The 22,316-nt window shown below is 47.6% G+C and overlaps 2 protein-coding genes across 17 annotated transcripts in view; one reads left to right on the forward strand and one right to left on the reverse strand.

Annotated features, from left to right (window-relative positions):
• Positions 1–9,688, reverse strand: part of NRL (neural retina leucine zipper) — a 39,837-nt gene extending 30,149 nt beyond the window's left edge. For all 3 annotated transcript variants that reach the window (XM_025392753.1, XM_025392751.1, XM_025392750.1), the window contains exon 1: positions 9,397–9,688. The gene's annotated coding sequence lies outside the window, so the exon portion shown is untranslated. The remainder of the gene's footprint in view (positions 1–9,396) is intronic.
• Positions 8,751–18,670, forward strand: DCAF11 (DDB1 and CUL4 associated factor 11). Of its 14 annotated transcripts, none has more exons than XM_025392742.1 (15): positions 8,751–10,065; positions 10,216–10,422; positions 11,615–11,742; positions 11,964–12,091; positions 12,363–12,427; positions 12,750–12,850; positions 13,083–13,229; positions 13,444–13,498; positions 13,841–13,909; positions 14,254–14,311; positions 14,406–14,591; positions 15,513–15,666; positions 16,040–16,192; positions 17,610–17,716; positions 17,815–18,670. In XM_025392742.1, the coding sequence occupies exons 2-15, from the start codon at positions 10,268–10,270 to the stop codon at positions 17,947–17,949; spliced, it is 1,641 nt and encodes a 546-aa protein (XP_025248527.1). In that variant the 5' UTR covers positions 8,751–10,065; positions 10,216–10,267; the 3' UTR covers positions 17,950–18,670. The 14 variants fall into 14 exon arrangements, with proteins under 14 accessions (XP_025248527.1, XP_025248529.1, XP_025248525.1 ...); XM_025392744.1 differs by having other exon boundaries at positions 10,216–10,399; positions 11,670–11,742; XM_025392740.1 differs by having other exon boundaries at positions 8,751–9,966; positions 10,055–10,422.
• Positions 18,671–22,316: the final 3,646 nt, after the last annotated feature.

Here is a 22,316-nt window from a genome sequence, read left to right on the forward strand (position 1 = left end):
TTTTTTTTTTTTTTTTTTTTTTTTTTGAGATGGAGTCTTGCTCTGTCACCCAGGCTGGGGTGCAGTGGCTGGATCTCAGCTCACTGCAAGCTCCGCCTCCCGGGTTTACGCCATTCTCCTGCCTCAGCCTCCCGAGTAGCTAGAACTACAGGCGCCCGCCACCTCGCCCGGCTAGTTTTTTGTATTTTTTAGTAGAGACAGGGTTTCACCGTGTTAGCCAGGATGGTCTCAATCTCCTGACCTTGTGATCCGCCCGTCTCGGCCTCCCAAAGTGCTGGGATTACAGGCTTGAGCCACCGTGCCCGGCCAAAACAGCAACATTCTTTAACAGTCCCATTACAAAAGGAGAACCTGGTCCATACTGATTAACAGCTTGCTTAAATTCTTTGAGTAATTTAAAAGGAAAAGAGTCAAATGTAGCTATAATATTTCCCTGTTGATCTGGGGGGTGTATTCTAACAGGCAACTGCCAAGCTTCCAAATCACCCTCTTATCTAACTTGCTGAGCTCCTGCCTGAATAGAACTGAGAGCAGTCGCTCGAGGCCCTGCTGGAACAGTCACTGAGTCAACTACTTTTCGCCCAGTGATCCTCCGGAAAAGAAAGATCTGGAGGATCAGGCCACTCTTTTTCTTCAAAATAATAATGATGGGTGCAGAAGGGTAGGGATGAACCTCTCCCTCCTTTGCCGCTTTAGCTTTAGCTGGCAAACAAACCTACTGTTACTTCTTCTGTTACTTTATTATACTCTCATTCCTCGTCATCATCAGTGTGAAAAGGTTCCAAGGTGGAATGAACCAGAGCCCACACTTGTCCCACTGTTACCCTGCTGCCTCCGAGCTCCCCTTCTTACTCACCACGGGGATTGCTTTAAGAGTACTCAGGTGTCCTCCACCTTAGTTCCACATTCTCCAACTGTCGCTCTGGCGACCCTTTGACCTGAATTTGAGCCCCCACATACGGGCACCACTTGCCAAGACCAGCTCGGTCAGGGAGACCCTAACCCAGTGGCACCAGAGGAATTAAAGGCACACACACAGAAATATAGAGGTGTGGAGTGGGAAATCAGGGGTCTCACAGCCTTCAGAGCTGAGAGCCTCGAACAGAGATTTACCTACGTATTTATTGACAGCAATAAGCATTGCTTTTATAGATTACAGATTAACTAAAAGTATTCCTTATGGGAAACAAAGGGATGGGCTCTGGCTAGTTATCTGCAGCAGGAGCATGTCCTTAAGGCACAGATTGCTCATGCTATTGTTTATCATTTAAGAACTCCTTTAAGCAGTTTTCCACCCTGGGTGGGCGAGGTTTCCTTGCCCTCATTCTGGTAAACCCACAACCTTCCAGTGTGGGCGACATGGTCATCACAAACATGTCACAGTGCTGCAGAGATTTTGCTTATGGCCAGTTTTGGGGCCAGTTTATGGCCAGATTTTGGGGGCCTATTCCCAACAAGGTACTGTTCTAAGCACATATATAACAACCCTTTGGGGGAATTACCATTTTACAGATGAAGTAACAAAGGCACAGAGAGGTCAAGTAATTTGTCCAAAGCTTCACCATTAGTAAACAATAGAGCTAAGGGTTAAAGTGATAAAACTGCACAGACATGTCTTTCATAGTAGTATAGACATCTAGAACTGCAAGGACCTTAGAAGTCACCTATTCCGCCGGGCGCAGTGGCTCATGCCTGTAATCCCACCACTCTGGGAGGCTGAGGAGGGAGGATCACCTGAGGTCAGGAGTTCAAGACCAGCCTGGCCAACACGGTGAAACCCCTTCTCTACAAAAATACAAAAATTAGCCGGGCATGATGGCAAGTGCCTGTAATCCCAGCTATTCAGGAGAATCACTTGAACTCAGGAGGCAGAGGTTGCAGCGAGCCGAGATCATGCCATTGCACTCCAGCCTGGGGGATAAAGCGAGACTCCATCTCAAAAAATAATAGTAAAATAAAAAATAAAAAGTCACCTATTCCGTGTTTCTCAAACTTAAAAGTGCCTTTGAATCACCTGGCGATCTTGTTAAAATGCAGATTGTCACTTGGCAAGTGTGTAGGAGCCTGAAGATTTTGTTTTCCTTACAAGCTCCTGGGTAATGCTGATGCTGCCAGTCTGGGGGCTACAGTTTTGAGTATCAAGGTCTTAGCCTAAATTCATCTGAAATCAACTTTGGAGAGTAATCAGGAAAAGGGTGCAATGATCTCACATGAGTCAGGAGCATCAGCTTAGGATAACTTCTGTGCAATCTGGATCAGGCTGAGGGAATTATAAACTAAGGTGGGTAGTATGGGAGTCTTTACCCAGAAACAGGGAACAAACTTCAACAAATAAAATGGAATTATTGGGAACTCCCTCAAAGGAAAAACCTAGAAGAGGAAACACCAAGTGTACTCATAGGAAATGCCAGTGACCAGCCAGAATGTGTAAAAATCTAAAGGTCAGAGTGGAACAGAGGTTATAACAAAGTTAACAATGGAGTATACTGTACTTTAAAACACAGCCGGCCAGGCGCGGTGGTTCACACTTTGGGAGGCCGAGGTGGGCAGATCACCTAAGGTCAGGAGTTTGAGACCAGCCAGACCAACATGGTGAAATCCCATCTCTACTAAAAATACAAAAATTAACCAGGCATGGTGGCACATACCTGTAATTCCAGCTACTCAGGAGGCTGAGGAGGGAGAATCACTTGAACCCAGGAGGCGGAGGTTGCAGTGAGCTGAGATCACACCACTGCACTCCAGCCTGAGCAACAGAGTGAGACTCTGTCTCAAAAAAAAATAATAAAATTAATAAAATTAAAAAATAATAAAAGACAGCCAAATTCTTAGCTTCATAAATAGCATGTAACTGAATACCATCAGAAGCAGCATAGCACAGATATTAAACACATAGTAGACTCAAGCCAGAGGTGCCTCTCAGTTGCTTCATCTGTAAAATGGAAATGCCTACACCTTACAATCTTGTTGGGAAGATTAAGAGTCAGTGGAATAAAGCACTCAGAACTATTCCTGGCACTGAATAGTCATTTAATACATGTTAGCTATCATCACCTTTCCACTTTATAATGATTAGAGTAGGCCCTGTAGCGTATATTACATATTGCTGACTCTACAGTTTAAAAGGAACATGAGCAATGTAAATAAAATCTAGGAGAGAAAGAAAAAAGATTTAAAAATAAATCCCTTCAGCTAAGAGGCAGGGAACTGGAGTTCCAGGCACCTTTCTGGCATCTAAATGCACAGGGACAAGAAAGTGTTAGCCTTAAAAATGATTTTTATTAATTAGAATAAAATTGGGCTGCATGCCCTTCAGCTCCAGATAACTGATAAAATATAGTTAACACATTATAATCTTTTTATTTTAAAATAAAACACAGATAAAGAAAACCATCTAAAACAAAGGTATGGCTGAATAAACTATCATAAAGTGAACACCTTTGGAACATCACCCAGGGAAAGAAACAGAACTTTGCCAGACACCAACCCTGCCCCGCCCCGACCCTGTTGCCCATCTCTATCACAGCCACCCCTTCCTGCCATAAGGGATACTATGGTGAGTAATAAATACTTCTTTGCATTTTTTTATAGTTTGATCACCTAAATGTAGATCCTTAGACACTATAGTTTAGCTTTGCTCCCATTTAAAAAAAAATTTCGCTTGACTTTCAAGTCTCTATCAGTCTACGGATTCCGGATTCCCCCTCCATTCCTTTCTTTTCCTTCAATTAACCCATTAACGAATCCAGACCCAGATGTTCAGTGTCTAAATGCATTAACTCACTAAGGATTGCAAAACAGCCATATTTGAGTTGCCATAACAGTTGCAATAATTTTATAAAATAGACATTTCTATTTCATCACCCTGTGGTATCATTTATACAGGAACAGCAAGATAACTGCTCAATTCTTTATTTGCCATCTTCAAAATAATGATTTGATTTCCTATCAATCCTTCGAAAAGGTAACCAGTTAGTTACACACAAACATTATGAACTCATGGATTTAAACATACTTAGTGTTTATTAAATTGACCTTATTAAAATGTTCAAATTGTCCCACATTTGGCTATGGAAGCTAGGCCAAAAACAGCTGAGTCCTTTTGACATGATACATACTCCTTGCTTCCCGGCTATATATGGTGTAAGTTGCTCCATGCTCATCGTGTTCATTTCCTTTCCCAAACCTGGAATCAGCCATTTCTCTAAGAAGGTCTGGCTTCTTTCAGGGGGAAATGGCATTTTAAGACCACAATCTGGATGCTAGGAGTGTTCATTGATATTGGATTGGTCATTGTTTCTAGATCTTTTTGGTGGGTAGCGACAGAAGATAAAACCTCATGAATTCATACTGATATGTTCTATTCAAAATCAGGGCTAAAGGGGTTTCTGGTGTTTTCCTGAGACACAGACTTGCTTTGTTGCCCAGGCTGTAATGCAGTAGTGTGGTCACAGCTCACTGCAGCCTCGAATTCCTGGGCTCAAATGATCCTCTTGCCTCAGCCTCCCGAGTATCTACAGCAGCAAGCCACCACACCTGGCTAATTTTTATTTATTTATTTTTTTAGAGATGGGGTCTCACTATATTGGCCAGGCTGGTCTGGAACCCCTGGTTTCAAGCAATCCACCTGCCTCAGCCTCCCAAAGCACTGGGATTACAGGTGTGAGCCACTACCCCGGGCCACTAAAGGGTATTTACTTATATTACATCTGTAGCTCCTACCCTACACACAGAAAAATCGGATTCTTACAGACACAAGATATGAGAGTATTAGAACATCCCATAATTACATAGTGGCTTTCTAGTCAACACATTTTAAGTCCCTAGGTAAATTAGCACACTCTCCATTTCCATCGACACAGAGAATGCTACAAGGCAATGTTTAAACACCTGTATGAGCATCAGTCACTTCCAAAAATGGAACTGTCCCAGGAGCTCTGTGTGGTCACCAGGCTGGGGGCAGGATTAGCTAGAGAATGAAAACGCTCCTTTCTTTCTCTCCTCACCAGCCCAGCCTGCCCTCTAGTGGAGATGCTAACCAGCAGGAAACAGGCCAAAACAGGTCATGCAGGAAGTCAACTAGCTGACATTTACTTAGCAATTACCAGAAATTGTCCTAAAACGGGTGCCAAAGGTAGAAAAACCTCTCTGTGGCTTTAAGTGACTTTAAGTGCAACTGGAGGGAGTAGAGGTTACCCAGATGAAAAGTGCTTCACAAACTGTAACCAAGCAACATACCAAATTTCAAAATCAAGAGAGGGCAGGCAAAGTTGAGTATATCAAAACAACTTCGCCATAATTATTATTATTATTATTTTTTTTTTTTTTTGAGACGGAGTCTCGCTCTGTCGCCCAGGCTGGAGTGCAGTGGCCGGATCTCAGCTCACTGCAAGCTCCGCCTCCCGGGTTCACGCCATTCTCCTGCCTCAGCCTCCCAAGTAGCTGGGACTACAGGCGCCCGCCACCTCGCCCGGCTAGTTTTTTGTACTTTTTAGTAGAGACGGGGTTTCACCGTATTAACCAGGATGGTCTCGATCTCCCGACCTCGTGATCCGCCCGTCTCGGCCTCCCAAAGTGCTGGGATTACAGGCTTGAGCCACCGCGCCCGGCCCGCCATAATTATTTTTAAAGATATGTTATTTTATTTATTTCAATAGACACATTGTATACCCTAAGATATAAATGCTCTTACACATTTTGAAAAACATTACAGGTCATAGTGAAATAATCAAGTTCATAGGCTTAAAAATCTTTTGCACGTGGCCAGGCATGGTGGCTCATGCCTGTAATCCCAGCACTTTGGAAGGCCAAGGCGGGCAGATCACGAGGTCAGGAGATCATGACCATCCTGGCTACAAGGTGAAACCCCGTCTCTACTGAAAATACAAAAATTAGCCAGGTGTGGTGGCAGATGCCTGGAGTTCCAGCTACTTGGGAGGCTGAGGCAGGAGAATGGCATGAACCCGGGAGGCAGAGCTTGCAGTGAGCCGAGATGGAGCCACTGCACTCCAGCCTGGGCGACAGAGCAAGACTCCACCTCAAAAAAAAAAAAAAAATCTTTTATACGCAAAAAAATTAATCAATGAATCCAGTGTTGAATCTTATATTCTTTCCCATTTGATGTGAAAGAGGATTCATTTTGGTCATAAAACCTCAGCTATTTTAACATTTACCATGACTTTTAAATGTTTTATTCAATAATGTACAAGTTCCATATTACAAAAGCTTGAATTAAAAGATTTTATTCAGGTTTGAACTAATTTATAAGAAGAAGAGAAAAGAGAATCAAAAAATGAATAGTTAAGGGGATAAATTTAACAGAAGTTTTTTGTTTGCTTTTCTGGACCTCCGGTGCTATAGCTGTATTAATCATAACCCTTTGTAGAAGCTACACCTTTGTCACCGGTTCATGCAAGCCTTCTCCACTTTGTTTAATGATGTAATGAGCTGGGTATTATTATACTTTTTTTTTTTTTCTTTGAGACAGGGTCTCATTCTCGCCCAGGCTGGATGAAGTGCAGTGGCACCATCATGGCTCACTGTGCCTTGACCAGACTCAGTTGATCCTTCCACCTCAGCATCCTGGGTAGCCAAGACTACAGGCCCAGCTCAATTATTATTATTATTTTTTTTTTTTTGTAGAGACGGGGTTTCATCATGTTGCCCAGGCTGGTCTCAAACTCCTGGGGTCAAGTGATCTGCCTGCCTCAGCCTCCCAAGGTACTGGGATTACAGGCGTGAGCTACCACGCCTATTATACTTTTTAATGAAAAACTGAAACCACATTGTTTTTGCATCTATTACATGTCACCAGAAGAAATTATTATCTTTTTTTTTTTTAACTTGACAATGTAGTTTGCACAATTTCCCATGGTATAAAAATGGAAGGCTACAACAAACCTGTACCAGGAATAAGTACCTTTAAAAAAAAAAATGAAGACTACACCACCATTTTAATAGCTACCTGGTATTTCTGTGTCTATACCACATGGACTATAATTTATTTAACCAATTCCATATTGCAAGATATTTAGATCTTTGTTTCCAGTGTTCTACTTTTATCAGTAATTGCTATGTAGAACATAAATTTTTATGCAGGTCCGGGCTAGATTTCTGGAAGCAGTATTACTGAGTCAAAGTGCAAGACTGAGGGAGTTGGGTAGAGACAGCCTCCCTCTGATAAGAAATTTTCCTGGGAAGGTGCAGAGGTAAAAATAAACAAGGTATTTATTGGCATATTTGCTTGGCAGAATTATCAAAAAATGAGGTTACTAAATATAGACAACCAGGTTTGGAAGTTTGTATTTGAAACAATGAACAATAGTGAGCCATTTGTTGGTTTTCTTTTTTTAGAGACAGGCTTTAGCTCTGTGCCCAGGCTGGAGTACAGTGGAGCAATCATGGCTCACTGCAGCCTCCACCTCATCGGCTCAAGATTCCCTCCTTCAGCCTTCCCAAGTAAGTTGGGACCACAGGCACGCGCCACGATGGCCGGCTATTTTTTTTCTTTTTGTAGACTGGGTCTCACTATGTTGCCCAGGCTGGCCTTGAACTCCTGGCCACAAATGATCCTCCTCCTCGGCCTCCCATGGTGCTGGAATTATAGTCGTGAGCCACTGCACCCGGCTCACTTATGGGTTCTTAAGCACGAAACGCTGTTAGAGGAGGATTCTTCAACAGATCAACTGGCGGAAGAGACGTAGGTGTTTTTTTGTTTGTTTAGTTGGTTTTTTGTTGTTGTTGTTGTTTGTTGTTTGAGTTTCGCTTTTGTAGCCCAGGCTGGAGTGCAGTGGCGTGATCTCGGCTCACTGCAACCTCCGCCTCCCGGGTTCAAGCGATTGTCCTGCCTCAGCCTCTCGAGTAGCTGGGATTACGGGCGCACACCACCACATCTGGCTTTTTTTTAAAGTAGTGACAGGGTTTCACTGTGTTGGCCAGGCTGGTCTCGAGCTCCTGACCTCAGTTGATCCACCCGCCTCAGCCTCCCAAAGTGCTGGATTACAGGGGTGAGCCACCGCGCCCGGCCAATGTTTTAAAAAATGATTCCGTAACATTCTGAGAGAATGCAGGTAAAATCAATCAATAAATAACGATCCCGATTTTCCAGGCTGGATAACCCAGAAACCACGGAATCTTAAAGTCTCAATAAACGTTAAAGCACAGATAGTAAGTAATCTGGCAATAGAGGATGGGCGCCCAGCATACTGCCTACAGACCGCCTACATAATCAGTGGAGTCCAGTGCAAGTTGAAAATGCCAGGCACTTGCTTTGAAATTATTGATAATTTCAAGACCGTTAACAGTAGAACATTAAACCGAGCATTCAGGACCCTTCTAAGCGCAGAGCCCATCAAAGCTAGCCCTGGTGACAAGCTCGGGCCTCCGGGTCTGGAGACTAGAAGACGTCGCCCGAAAGCTGGCCAAACCCTCGCCCTCACTGGGAGAGACCCCAGGAGGGCCCAAGAGGGCCACGAGCCCTCGCTCCCATCGCTGCCCTCAGGAGCGGGCGGAGGGAAGCTCGCACCTTTCCCAAGGGAGTGTAGGCTGCGGGGACTGAAGTTCAGCTCGGACCCTGGGCCTCTGAGCCGGAGACAGCAAGGTCATTCAACCCCACACACTTCCCCACCCAGCCAGGCCGAGGTTCAGAGATATGGCAAGTCCCGGCCTTGGACTCATGCTTGTTACTCATAAACCCGCAAGAGGGGGCAGGAGGGGGCAGAAGGGGGCAGGAGGCGGCGCGCGCGCACCCTGGACTCACGGCCGGGGAGGGAAAGGCACTGTGAGGACAGAGGGTCTAGGGAAGGTCTGCAAATCCCGGAGGGCCAAGGGAGCGTCTAAATGGACAGCGGAACCGGAAAAGCTTTGAGAGAAAGATGCGTGTATTAGGGAACGTCTGCAAAGACCGCGGCAGAAGGCCAGGGATTGTCTTAAAAAATTGCCGAGCAGATAAAGGGAAGTCTAAAAGGAGGCCGTCTCAAGAGCAAGGCTTCGAAAAGCTAAGCCCAGAAGGACGGTGTGGAGGCCTACTGGGACGCCGAGCACTCCTTAGGGCAGGACCGACTGGAGCTGCAGCCGGCGACAGGAGAACGGCTCCAGCTCGACGGGGGAAGCAGTGGGCTTAAAGAGGAGGCCCCTGGGCACTGTCTGAAAAGTGCGATGCCAAATGATCTTTAGGGACCGACAGTAAATTGTATCCCTTGCTAAAATACCTCTCGGTAGCGAACCACCAATCGTTTCTTTTTTAAGCCCCGCCTCTCAGCCATTACGTCTAGTTCGGCTGTCTCTGATCCAGGAAGTTGTCAGTTCCCACTTACTCCTCCCCAACAAGAGCTAACAGCCCTCTTCGGGTGAGCACTTTCTCCTCCCCTCAGGCCCCTCGCGCATTCTCCCGCTTACCTATCAATCATCGCGCTCCGCTGTCCAGTTGGCGGGCCAAGGGGGCGGGGCCGTCGTGTGACGTTTGCAGCCCGCCGGCCGGGAAGCCGCGAGATGCGTGACGAGCCAGGCGCGTGACGGAGCAGCGGTTGGCCAACGCAGTGGCTGCCGTCGGTGTAAACAAGGCCTCGCGCCGCTGCGGGTCCTGCGACCGCTCCTGGCTGGTGGGTGGTTTCTCGTGGGGCAGTAACTGCCGGCTTCAGTGGGAGGTGCTTCTCGGCTTCCTCCCCCCTTGGCGTACACACCCCCGGCGCACCACGTGGGCGTGAGGCAAGGAAGGAGGGGTGTTAGGCCAAATTCTATTTTCATTGGTTGTTATTGCTGCCGGCTTTCGTAAGGAGGCGCTCTGATTGGTCGGTAAGGGGGGGTGCCGAGGGTCTTTGAGTCGTAAGGCTTCTCATTGGTTAGATGAGATAAGCTAGTGAAGCGCTTTCTTCCGCGAGGGATTTCGATTGGTCTGTCAGAGAGGTTACCTGGGAATCCTACACCGCCCAACACCCCTCCCGCTCCCCTGTCCAGGGACTGCGATAGGTGAGTTTGGTGTAGAAAACAAATCTTTCTTCAGTTGGTGAGCTAGGGTAGCGCACTACGGTTCACTCTTGCTTTCTTTGCTTCACAGGATTGGGGAAGGTTTGTGTTCCCGACGCCTTGGTAGTTGGCATAGGCTAAAGCAAAGGGATCTCAGCCCCGAGGAAGGGTCACCCTCCTAGAGATAGCTACTACCCCGTCTCAGGAGACCCTGGTATTTCTAGAGCACGCTTTGCTTTCACCAAACCCAAGGAGGTGACAGGCGGAGCCCTCGCACAGTACCTAAGGATGCTGTGACCAGAAGATGGGATCACGGAACAGCAGCAGTGCAGGATCCGGGTCCGGAGACCCCTCCGAGGGCTTGTCCCGAAGAGGGGCTGGCCTGCGTCGGAGTGAGGAAGAGGAAGAAGAGGATGAAGATGTGGATCTGGCCCAGGTACTGGCCTATCTCCTCCGCAGGTAACTTACCCTCTGGTGTGACCCTACCAGGTGCTACCACAGTGCCTTGATCCCATCTCCAGGCAGGAAAATTACAGAGGTTAGGAAATAGGATTCACTCAGGACAGCTGTTCTGTTTGAGCAGAACAGCCTTTCCCTGCTGGGCACCCATGGCACTCAGCTTCATACCCAGTAAGAGTGGTTCTTACCTAGGGTCACCAAGAGGACCTGCTCATGTGTTTGAGAGGCTATTCAGGGGAGCCTCTCTCTGTGACTACACAAATATAATCTATTTTCCAAGTAAGTTTGAAAAAAAAAAAGGGTAGGGGGAGGTTCCTGGTGGGAAAGCAGTGATATACGGGGTGAAGAGATGGAAAGGGAGTGTTGAACTTTTTGGTAAGTCAGTTGACACGTGATATGAGGCCACTTCGATGAGGTCACTTCGATTTACTTGAAAAACAAGTTTAATTTGCCCTGACTCTGACTTGTTCTTGAGGAAAGAATGCCTTGAAGGGAGAGACCACCTGGAATTGACTGGAAAAGAGTGCAGCTGGCTTGCTTTCTTTGCTTATGGCTCTTTGAGGAGAAGATGAGCTTAGGGGTCCCATCAGAATATTGTATTCTTTTTGGTTTGTGTTTTGTGTTTTGTGTTGTTTTTAGTAGACATAGACAGGGCTCACTGTGTTCCCCAGTCTGGAGAACAGTCTATTCACAGGTGTGATCACAGTGCACACCACAGCCCGCAACTCCTGGGCTCAAACAATCCTTGCCTCCCAGTTAGCTAAGACTACAGTTACACACACCACCACATCCAACTTAGAATATTGTCTTCTGTGGTGGACTTCTCAGGCAGAGGCTCAGAAGGAAATGCTGTGAGAATGTTTAGCTCGTTGAGAGGTCAACTTAGTAGGTCATGTCCACAGCGTATTAGTCTTGCTCTTGCTCTAAGGAAATGCAGTTAGAATGTTTAGCTCTCTGGGAGGTCAACTTAGTAGGTCACGTCCACAGCATGTTGGTCTTACTCTTGCTGTAAGAGTAAGACTCACTTTCCTACTGTGTTTTATAGGAGACCAAAAAATAACAGCCAAGGTCTAATCAGCCTCCAACCTCAAAATGAGTACCAAGTGGTCTAAGAGCTAGATAGCCATTTACTCTGAATTTGGTTGGTTTGGGGGAAGAAGTCCCCTCCTTTATAATGGGGGTCTCTCCACAGAGGCCAAGTGAGGTTGGTGCAGGGAGGAGGTGCAGCAAATTTACAATTCATTCAGGCCCTCTTGGACTCAGAGGAAGAGAATGACAGAGCTTGGGATGGTCGTCTTGGGGATCGATACAACCCACCCGGTAAGAGGAAAAGTCCCTAATGTTGGAAGACTTTTACTGGAAAACCTTTTAGTGATATTTTGAATGATAGATTACATTGAAAGAAGGTACGATAATTTAAGGAATAAGGAGTCCTTACAGCCCCAGTATATTCAGCCACAGGGGTGGGCTTGGGTACAGTTCTGCTAACTGTCCTCTGAGGCTGGAAGACCTAGGATGAAACTTCTACTTGGTACTCACAGTGGATGCTACCCCTGACACCCGGGAGCTGGAATGCAATGAGATCAAGACACAAGTGGAACTGGCCACAGGGCAGCTGGGGCTTAGGCGGGCCGCCCAGGAGCACAGCTTTCCTCGAATGTTGCACCAGGTAGGCCTCTCCACCTCCCAGCCTGGCAGCAGGCCTGCCAAAGCAGCCAGAATCTCTGCCCCAGAGAAAAAGGAAGTCAACTTTCCAAGGAAGAAGCCTCAAGGGCTGGGGCTGGAGAGTTAACCAGCCCCCACTGGAGTTCTGTGGGACGGACTACGATGTGTTGTGTCCGTTTCTATAACAACAGCAATGTCTTTGGAGGAGGGGGTTTGATATGGCTGAAGTGGCCCTCTATTTCTGCTAGCAATATTCCCCAATCCCTTCCATTTAGAGAGAACGGGGCCTCTGCCACCGGGGAAGCTTCTCCCTTGGAGAACAGTCTCGAGTGATATCTCAGTGAGTATGGGGCTCGGTGAAGAGACTCTAAGGGCCAGATAGGTCTTATCTCCTAAACTTTGAAGGGGTAGGTGTTAAAGGAGCCTCAGAGATATTAAAGGTTAGGTTAAATGGGGTTGAAACTTTGAGAGTAAGCAAAGTGGAAAAGTGTAGAAAATTGTAGAAATTTAGAGGATGGTGGAATGATTGAAAGACGGGATTGCACTCACAGCCAAAAGGGAAGAATGACTGTTCTGATATTCCAGCTTTGTTAGGATTTTGCTAATTGGGACACTCCTTATCCTGAGCACCGCTTACCCTCACTTTCTCTCTCCTTCCCTAGCTTCTTGCCCAATGATCTGGGCTTCACTGATAGCTACTCTCAGAAGGCTTTCTGTGGCATCTACAGCAAAGATGGTCAAATATTCATGTCTGCTTGCCAAGGTACCAGACCCTGGTCCTATAAACTGTCTTTTCCTGGGACATGGAATGTTCCCCCTGACTGAGGCTAGAAAGCCACAGATGGGGAGCTCAGACCTGGCTTAAGGATGCTTAGTCAGAGCATGTTTCCCATGATAAAGGGAAGACTCCACAAGTACACTGAGTGGGAGACGTCTAATCTAGGAAAGTTACAAGGAAAGTGTTCCATAATTCTGCCTGATCTCTACTTATACAGACCAGACAATCCGACTGTATGACTGCCGGTATGGCCGTTTCCGTAAATTCAAGAGCATCAAGGCCCGCGACGTAGGCTGGAGCGTCTTGGATGTGGCCTTCACACCCGATGGGAACCACTTCCTCTACTCCAGCTGGTCTGATTACAGTGAGTATGCACCAGGCTTCCACTGACTCTCCAGCCTGGGACCTGAGGTTTCCATGTGCCTGTCCCCTCTGAGCCAGGATCCCTCACTTTGTCCTCGGAAAATCACTCCCAAAGTGCTCCAGTACCCTTGTCCTCTGTTTGACCTCTTCCCTAGCTTCACTTTCACTCTCCTTCCCCCATCCCTGAAAGATTCTTGTTTTTTTGCTTCTCTTAGTTCATATCTGCAATATCTATGGTGAGGGAGATACACACACTGCCCTGGATCTCAGGTACTGGCTTCCCTTTCTGGTCGGACTCATCAGAAACTTCTCAAGGGAAGCTCTTCAGGAGCAAACCTCTTGAGTTGGAAGTTCTGCTTAGGGGAAAAAGTATACTGATGGGTCTGTGTGCATTCCTGGGAGGGAAGCACCATCTTGTCAGCCAGAGGACTGGGTAAAATAGATGCTTGTGGGATGATTTCTGGGTTCTCACTGAGGATCTGCATTGTGGTACATGTTAGCCAGACTTCTTTTTTCCCCTGGGGATGTGCCTCACAACCATTGTCAGATTCTATGTAGATTAACAAAAGCTGAAGGGAAGTCCACTTAACCCAGCTCCTTCTTTGCTTTCAGGCCAGATGAGCGTCGCTTTGCTGTCTTCTCCATTGCTGTGTCCTCAGATGGACGAGAAGTACTAGGAGGGTGAGTGCTTATGGGGTATGTTTCCCTCAATAACAAGATGGGGGTTCTGCCAGAGATGAGCTCTGCTGTTACACAGATGGCACCGGCAGCTGCAGAGAACAACCAGACCTTCTCCAAGGTCAGGATTTACAGGTTGCTTCACCCCTTGCTCTCCATTTTCCCAGCACAAGATAGGAGGTGTCAAGCCTCCTTGAAACACAGCTAACTTTTCCCCGACTTCCTATATAAAAAGAGCAAAGGACTTGACCCAGAGCAGGATTTCTCAGTGGAACTCTCTAGAGCATATACCATATTGGTCCTCTCGATCATGGCTCCAGGACCCTCCTTTATCCCTTCCCTTTCAGGGCCAATGATGGCTGCCTGTATGTCTTTGACCGAGAACAGAACCGGCGCACCCTTCAGGTATGGCTCCTGAGAGAGAGCCTCTGTTTCCTGGTCTTTGGCTTATTATGAGACCTAGAAAGAGGTCTTATATACTGGCCTCCTTTTCGCCTAGATTGAGTCCCATGAGGATGACGTGAATGCAGTGGCCTTTGCTGATATAAGCTCCCAAATCCTGTTCTCTGGGGGAGACGATGCCATCTGCAAAGTGTGGGATCGACGCACCATGCGGGAGGATGACCCCAAGCCTGTGGGTGCACTGGCTGGACACCAGGATGGCATCACCTTCATTGACAGCAAGGTGGGCCAGGAGGCAGGACTGCACAGCCAGGCCACTAAGGTTCTGGTTGCCCAGGAGGGCATGAAAGTGGACTGGTGTGGGAATTTAACAAGCTCCTTATTGACCAAGGTTTGTAAGAGTTGGAGTTTAGGGAAGGGGCTCAAGCCAGGGAACATGAATTCCATCTGTACTCACCAGTCCTCAAGGAGCAAGGCAGGGCTTTCCATACAAGAAAAATTGAATACCGGCCAGGTATGGTGGCTCACACCTGTAATCCTAGCACTTTGGGAGGCCAAGGTGGAAGGATCACTTGAGCTCAGGAGTTCCGGACCAGCCTGTGAAACCTAGCGAGACCTCGTCTCTATTTATTTAAAAAAAAAAAAAAGTTAAGGCTGAGCGCTGTGGCTCACGCCTGTAATCCCAGTACTTTGGGAGGCTGAGGCGGGTGGATCACGAGGTCAGGAGATTGAGACCATCCTGGCTAACACGGTGAAACCCCATCTCTACTAAAAATACAAAAAAATTAGCTGGGCATGATGGCGGGTGCCTGTAGTCCTATCTACCCGAGAGGCTGAGGCAGGAGAATGGCGTGAACCTGGGAGGCGGAGCTTGCAGTGAGCCGAGATCGCACCACTGCATTCCAGCCTGGGTGACGCTAGAGCAAGACTCCATCTCAAAAAAAAAATTAAAAAAGGAAAAATGAAAGACAGTCTGATTCAGGCTGGAATAGAAAAGCCAGCCAGTACCCTGGGCAAGGAAAGAAAAACCTAGCCAGGTGGTAGGATCTGAGGCAGAACACTGAAAATGAGTTCGCCTGGATGAAGAGAGGCAAGCAAAACCAGAGGCCAGAGTTCTTCCACTCAACTAGAGAACAGGAACTAGACTGACAGGCGCCGACATTTGCAAGCTCTGATGCTTCACTATCCACCTTTGAATTCATAGGGTGATGCTCGATATCTCATCTCCAACTCTAAAGACCAGACCATCAAACTCTGGGATATCCGACGCTTTTCCAGCCGGGAAGGCATGGAAGCCTCACGCCAGGCTGCCACACAGCAAAACTGGGACTATCGCTGGCAGCAAGTGCCCAAAAAAGGTGAGAATGGAGGTACAGGCACAGTGGATTTGTCTGTAGCCTTGGAGCCCTGGAGGATCTCCCCCTCAGCCCTCTTTACCAGGCATTAACTCTTTATTTGCTAAATCACAAATGGAATGGCCAGAGGTTCCTAGGATTGGGGGCTGGGTGGGGGTCACTCAGAATCCACCAATACCGAAGTATTTGAGTATAATGATTAACCAGCAGGGCCATATTGGAGACTGTCCACTGACTATTAGGTGGAGAAAGAGCCACCACTTGAAGGTTGGAAAGGCATTTGTCTCTGGGCATCGATGCTTGCTCAGGACTGCTGGTACGAAACAATCCCAAAGCAGATTCCCTAAGCTAGGGCTTACTCTGCATCCCTACCCAGCCTGGCGGAAGCTGAAGCTCCCAGGGGACAGCTCCTTGATGACCTACCGGGGCCACGGAGTGCTGCACACCCTCATCCGCTGCCGGTTCTCCCCCATTCATAGCACCGGCCAGCAGTTCATCTATAGTGGCTGTTCCACCGGCAAAGTGGTTGGTAAGGACTGTGTCAGAACAGGGGGCCTCAGGAAGGGCAGGAATGACTCCTTGCTGTTCCACCTATAACGACCAGTGACCACCTTAAAAAAGCCCAGTGACAGCTACAGGTAAAATCTAACTTAGCTTGGAGGCTTAAACAGAGAAATAGAAACCATTCTATTTTTCAGTGTTTTAAATTAAGAAAAGGAACATAGAATTCTAGACAGTAAATATAATAGATTGCCAAAAATATAGTTGGTTCTGTTTTTCAGCCAGTCAAGGAAAGAGGTTGCAGATGAAAGGTAGGAGGGAACAGAGACAAAATGACACAGGAAGATGGTAGCAAGTAGTAAAGGGACATGCAATCACTGAAGCAGAAAAGCACAGAAAGAAATAAGCTGGGTGCAGTGGCTCATGCCTATAATCCCAGTGCTTTGGGAAGCCAATGAGGGCAGATTGCTTGAGCCCAGGAGTTTGAGACCAGCCAGGGCAACATGGAGAAACCTCTTCTCTACAAAATAGGCTGGACGTGGTGGCACAGGCCTGTAGTCCTAGCTACTTGGGAAGCTAGGGTGGGAGAATCACCTGAGCCCAGGAGGTCGAGCCTGCAGTGAGCCATGATTGTGCCACCGCACTTCAGCCTGGGTGACAGAGTGAGAAACTGTCTCAAAAAAAAAAAAAGGTTGGGCACAGTGACTCACACCTGTAATCCCAGCACTTTGGGAGGCTGAGGCAGGCGATCACCTGAGCTTAGGGGTTTGAGACCAGCCTGGCCAACATGGTGAAGCCCCGTCTCTATTAAAAATACAAAAATTAGCCAGGGGTGATGGCAGGCGCCGGTAATCACAAGCTACTTGGGAGGCTGAGGCAGGAGAATCACTTGAACCTCGGAGGCAGAGGTTGCAGTGAGCCGAGATCGTGCCACTGCACTCCAGCCTGGGCAATAAGAGCGAGACTCCGTCTCAAAAAAAAGAAAAGAAAAGGAAAGAAAAAAACCACAAGCACAGCTGCAGATATAAGGAGTCTAAGGCAGTGCTATCCTCAGACACTCACAGACCCATAACAAAAGAAAGATGCACCCTGTCCAGACAAGGTGCAGCAGGTGCACACTCCCCCAGACAGCTTGGTGTTCACTTTTGTGGTGCCTTCCATATCTTACTAAAATCTTTAAAGCCACTGCATTTTCTTAACTGTAGCCCCTATGAAATTTAGCTTAGGGCCAGAAATACCCACACCCACACAAACCATACCCTCAACCCAAGGTAGGGAAAGGAACAGGGATAGAAGCAGAAATAACACAGTCTGCTCGTGTGGGCTTTGCTCCCATGGGAACATGGGAAGTTGCCTGAGAGGTCAGTGGTGCTACTCACAGGGAGGTGAGGGATAGTTTAGAGGTCTTGTGGTGGTCCCTCTCCACTCTTGCCTGTCCTGGACAGTGTACGACCTTCTCAGTGGCCACATTGTGAAGAAGCTGACGAACCACAAGGCCTGTGTGCGTGATGTCAGTTGGCACCCCTTTGAAGAGAAGATTGTCAGCAGTTCGGTGAGGTTGCAAGGGTTGGGGGTGCTGGCACATGTCTGGGGCTTGGACTTGGGGTGGGGGCAGCACCTCCTGACTACTTGCCACCCTCTGCCCTGCAGTGGGACGGGAACCTGCGTCTGTGGCAGTACCGCCAGGCTGAGTACTTCCAGGATGATATGCCAGAATCCGAGGAATGTGCCAGCGCCCCTGCCCCAGTGCCCCACTCCTCTACAGCCTTTTCCTCACCCCAGTAGATCTGACCTCCAGCCCCATACAGGGTGAACCTCTTGATAAGCTCTCTGCCTCCTCCTCCCTTTCTCCCTTGTGGGGAATGTTTGGAGGAATCACTGGCATTGGATGGGGAGAAACAGAAGCCCGGGCTCTGAGCCTCAGCTGAGCCCTGGAAGATCCTCCCCATGGGGCAGAGTGGTCTTACATGCTCACACCCAGTCAGCCTGGGTCCCTATCTCTGGCCAGAGTTTGGCAGGACTGCCATTATCTGGGGGGTGGCCTCTGCCAGCAAGAGAAGTGTCCTGGGTGTTTTTAATCATGTTTGAATGTTAGGGGTTGGATTCTAGAGTAGATGTCTGAGGCCACATCTGAACAGACCTGTCAGCCAGGCCTGTTGCCCAGGTCTTCACGTTGAGGATTCGACTGGCCAAACACAGGACAGGTGTCCTGGCCTTTCTTCCTGAGGTCTCTAGGGGAGGGGCATGGGTAAGGGTGTTTCCTCAGCACCCTCCTGGGGTGGGGATTATATCTGCTCTCATGTCTGGGTCTTTGGGGTAGGACGGGCTGTGGTATGAGAGGTAGGAGTCTCCACAGGGCTCTGTGTGGCCCCTCATAGGGCAGGTCCTGCCCTCTGAGAAGGTCCCTTCATGCTCGAGGCACACAGCTTTAAAGAAGTAGGTTGAAGTAGGACTCCTTTGTCCTCTCACTGGCTTTGGCTCCCTCAATAAACTGCGTGGGAACCTGGCTCAGTGTCTGTCTCTCTCACTGTCTCTTTCCTATCTGAGATCTTCCATCTCACTTCGGGAAAACACAGTTTCAACAGAGTCTTCAGATGCGATCCTGTGTAGGAGAAAATACCCTTCTGGTGCCCCATGAAAAAGGGAAATACCAAAACCATTTGTTCACTGAGCCTTGCAACAGGTGCTCCCTCACCAATTTCAGAAGCTTCCCTGCAAGTAGATATCGAGAGAGCACACTTTCCATTAGAGCCTGATAATACCACATCACCTCTGCTCTGAAGCCGGGCCTGGAGCTGTGCAGTCTTTGGAAGAGGTAGCCCATGAACACAGAGCCTGAGAGAAGCAAGTCAGCCCTGATGCCAGGCCCCAGTGGGCGCCTCACACTCAACCTCATACCCCAGAGCAAACCGATAGTCAGGGAGAGGGCTAGAGCTCACACCCAGCTCTGAATAGATCTTTCCCGACAATATTTCGTGCCCTCTAAGGCAGTTTTTAAATGATAGTACACATATCCAGGGATGTTCACAGGCTTTCACAGCAAGGGTACCTATTGCATGGCAAAATAGGCAGTTTTAAAAGAATAAACAGGCTAGGCGTGGTGGCTCACACCTGTAATCCTAGCACTTTGGGAAGCCAAAGCTCATGGATCGCTTGAGCCCAGGAGTTTGAGACCAGCCTGGGCAACATGGCAAAACCCCATCTCTACAAAAAACACAAAAAGTGAGCCGGGCACGGTGGCTTTACGCCTGTAATCCTAGCATTTTGGGAGGCTGAGGTATGTGGATCACCTGAAGTCAGGTGTTTGAGACCAGCCTGGCCAACATGGTGAAACCCCATCTCTACTAAAAATACAAAAAAAATAGCCGGGCGTGGTGGTGGGTGCCTGTAATCTCAGCTACTTGGGAGGCTGAGGCAGGAGAATCACTTGAACCCAGGAGCAGAGGTGAGCCTAGTGCAGTGAGCCGAGATCATGCCATTGCACTCCAGCTTGGGCAACAAGAGCAAAACTCTGTCTCAAAAAAATAAAAAAGCCAGATATGGCACGTGCCTGTAGTCCTAGCTACTCAGGAGGCCGAGGTGGGAGGATCACCTGAGCCCAGGAGGTCGAGGCTGCAGTGAGTGGTGATTGTGCCACTGTATTCCAGCCTAGGTGACAGAGTGAGACCCTGTCTCAAAAATAAAAAATAAATAAATTCTCCAGATCCTTGGCTTCTGTGTTCTCATTCCTCAAATTGATCTACCTAGGGTGAAACTCCCATGCCAGATCTCCTTCCCCACTCACCTTTTCAGTCCTTGTCTACCAAGTGATAAAGTTACCCAAGGTGCTATCCATCTCACCCAGAACCTGTGTTACTTCCAGGGCACCAAATTAAGAGAGAAATTCAAATTGTTAGTATCCTTACAGCTTCATTAGATCAAAGCCCCACAGACCATCCATTCTCAGTAAGAGATGCATTTACAATACAATTTTAGGTTATCGAAATAATGTAAAATGTTTGTTGTACAGGCACCTAGGAGATACTGTGAGTTAATTTCCAGACCACTGCAATACAGTGAATATTGCATAAGGCGAGTCAATTTTGTTGGTTTCCCAGTGCATATAGGTTATATTGTTTTTAGGCTGGGCATGGTGGCTCACGCTTGTAATCCCAGCACTTTGGGAGGCCAAGGCAGTTGGATCACCTGAGGTCGGGAGTTCAAGACCAGCCTGGCCAACATAGTGAAACCTCATCTCTACTACAAATACAAAAATTAGCCAGGTGTGGTGGCAGGCACCTGTAGTCCCAGCTACTCAGAGGCTGAGGCAGGAGAATCGTTTGAACCAGGGAGGCGGAAGTTGCAGTGAGCTGAGATCGCGCCACTGCACTCCAGCCTGGGCGACAGAGTGAGATGCCGTTTAAAAAAAAAAAAAAAAAAGGTTTTCTTTTCTTTTTTTTTTTTTTTTTTTTTTTGAGACAGGGTCTCACTCTGTTACCCAAGCTGGAGTGCAATGGCATGATCTCAGCTCACTGCAGCCTGGACCTCTCCTGGCTCAAGCAATCCTCCCACCTCAGCCTCCTGAGTAGCTGGGACTACAGGTGCCCACCACTACACCTGGCTAATTTTTATGTTTTTTGTAGAGATGGGGTTTTGTCCTATTGCATGAGCTACTCTCAAACTCCTGGGCTCAAGCGATCCTCCCACTTCAGCCTCCCAAAGTGCTGGGATTATAGGCATAAGCCACTGTGCCTGGCCATGAGTGTTCTTAATGGCATCTGGAATGGTGAATCCTTTCCAGAAGGTTTCCAATTGACTTTGTCTACAGCTGTCAGAGGAATCACTATGGCAGCTGCAGTTTTATGAAATCTAATTTTTTTTTCTTTTTTTTTTCTTGACACAGGGTCTTGCTGTGTCGCTCAGACTGGTGTGCAGTGGTGTGATCTCAGCTTACTGCAACCTCTGCTTCCCCCTCGACTCAAGCGATCTTCCCACCTCAGCCTCCCAAGTAACTGGGACTACCAGCACACACCACCACACCCGGCTCGTTTTTGTTATTTTTTGTAGAGACAGGGTTCGCAATGTATTTCTTAAAGAGTAAGACTTGCAAGTCACAATTACTCCTTGATCCATGGGCTGCAGAATGGATGTTGTGTTAGCAGGCATGAAAACATTAATCTCCCTATACATCTCCAGAGTTTGTAGGTGACCAGGTGCATTGTCAATGAGCAGTAATATTTTGAAAGGAATCTTTATTTCTGAGGAGTAGATCTTAACAGTGAGCTTAAAATATTCTGTAACCCATGCTGCAGACATATGTGCTGTCATGCAGGTTTTGTTTTATTTATAGAGCACAGCAGAATACATTTAGCATAATTCCTAAGGCCCTAGGATTTTCAGAATGGTAAATGAGAATTGGTTTCCACCTAAAATCACCAGGTGCATTATCTCCTAATAAAAGAGTTAGTCTGTCCTTTGAGGCTCTGTAGCCAAGCCCTGACTTTTCTCTTGTTGTGAAACTCCTATATGGCATCTTCTTCCAATAGAAGACTGTTTTGTTTGCTTTGAAAATCTGTTGTTTGGTGTAGCTGCCTTCATCAATGATCTTAGCTAGATCTTCTGGATAACTTGCTGCAGCTTCTATATCAGCCCTCGCTGCTTCACCTTGCATTTTTATGTTATGGAGGTGGCTTCTTTCCTTGAGCATTATGAACCAGCCTCTGCTAGCTTCCTCACCACTCTCAGTCTTTATAGTATTGAAGAGAATAGGCTGGGCTCAGTAGCTCACACCTATAATCCCAGCACTTTGGGAGGCCAAGATTGAAGGATCACTTGAGGCCAAGGGTTGGAGACCAGTGTGGGCAACATAGTGAGTGTTGGCATGCACATGTAGTCCCAGCTGTTTAGGAGGCAGAGCAGGAGGATTGCTTGAGCTCAGGAGTTTGAGACTGCAGTAAGACATGATCATGCCACTGCACTCCAGGCTGGGCAACTAAGCAAGACCCTATCTCTTTAAAAAAAAAAGAGAGAGAGAGAGTCGGGGCCTTGCTCTGGATTAGGCTTTGGTTTAAGGGAATGTTGTGGCTGCTTTGATCTTCTATCCAGACCACTAAAACTTTCTTGATGTCAGCAATAAGGCTATTTCACTTTTGTGTCATTCATGTGTTCACTGA

The sequence above is a fragment of the Theropithecus gelada genome, chromosome 7b (assembly GCF_003255815.1).
Source record: "Theropithecus gelada isolate Dixy chromosome 7b, Tgel_1.0, whole genome shotgun sequence".
Classification (NCBI taxonomy): domain Eukaryota; kingdom Metazoa; phylum Chordata; class Mammalia; order Primates; family Cercopithecidae; genus Theropithecus; species Theropithecus gelada.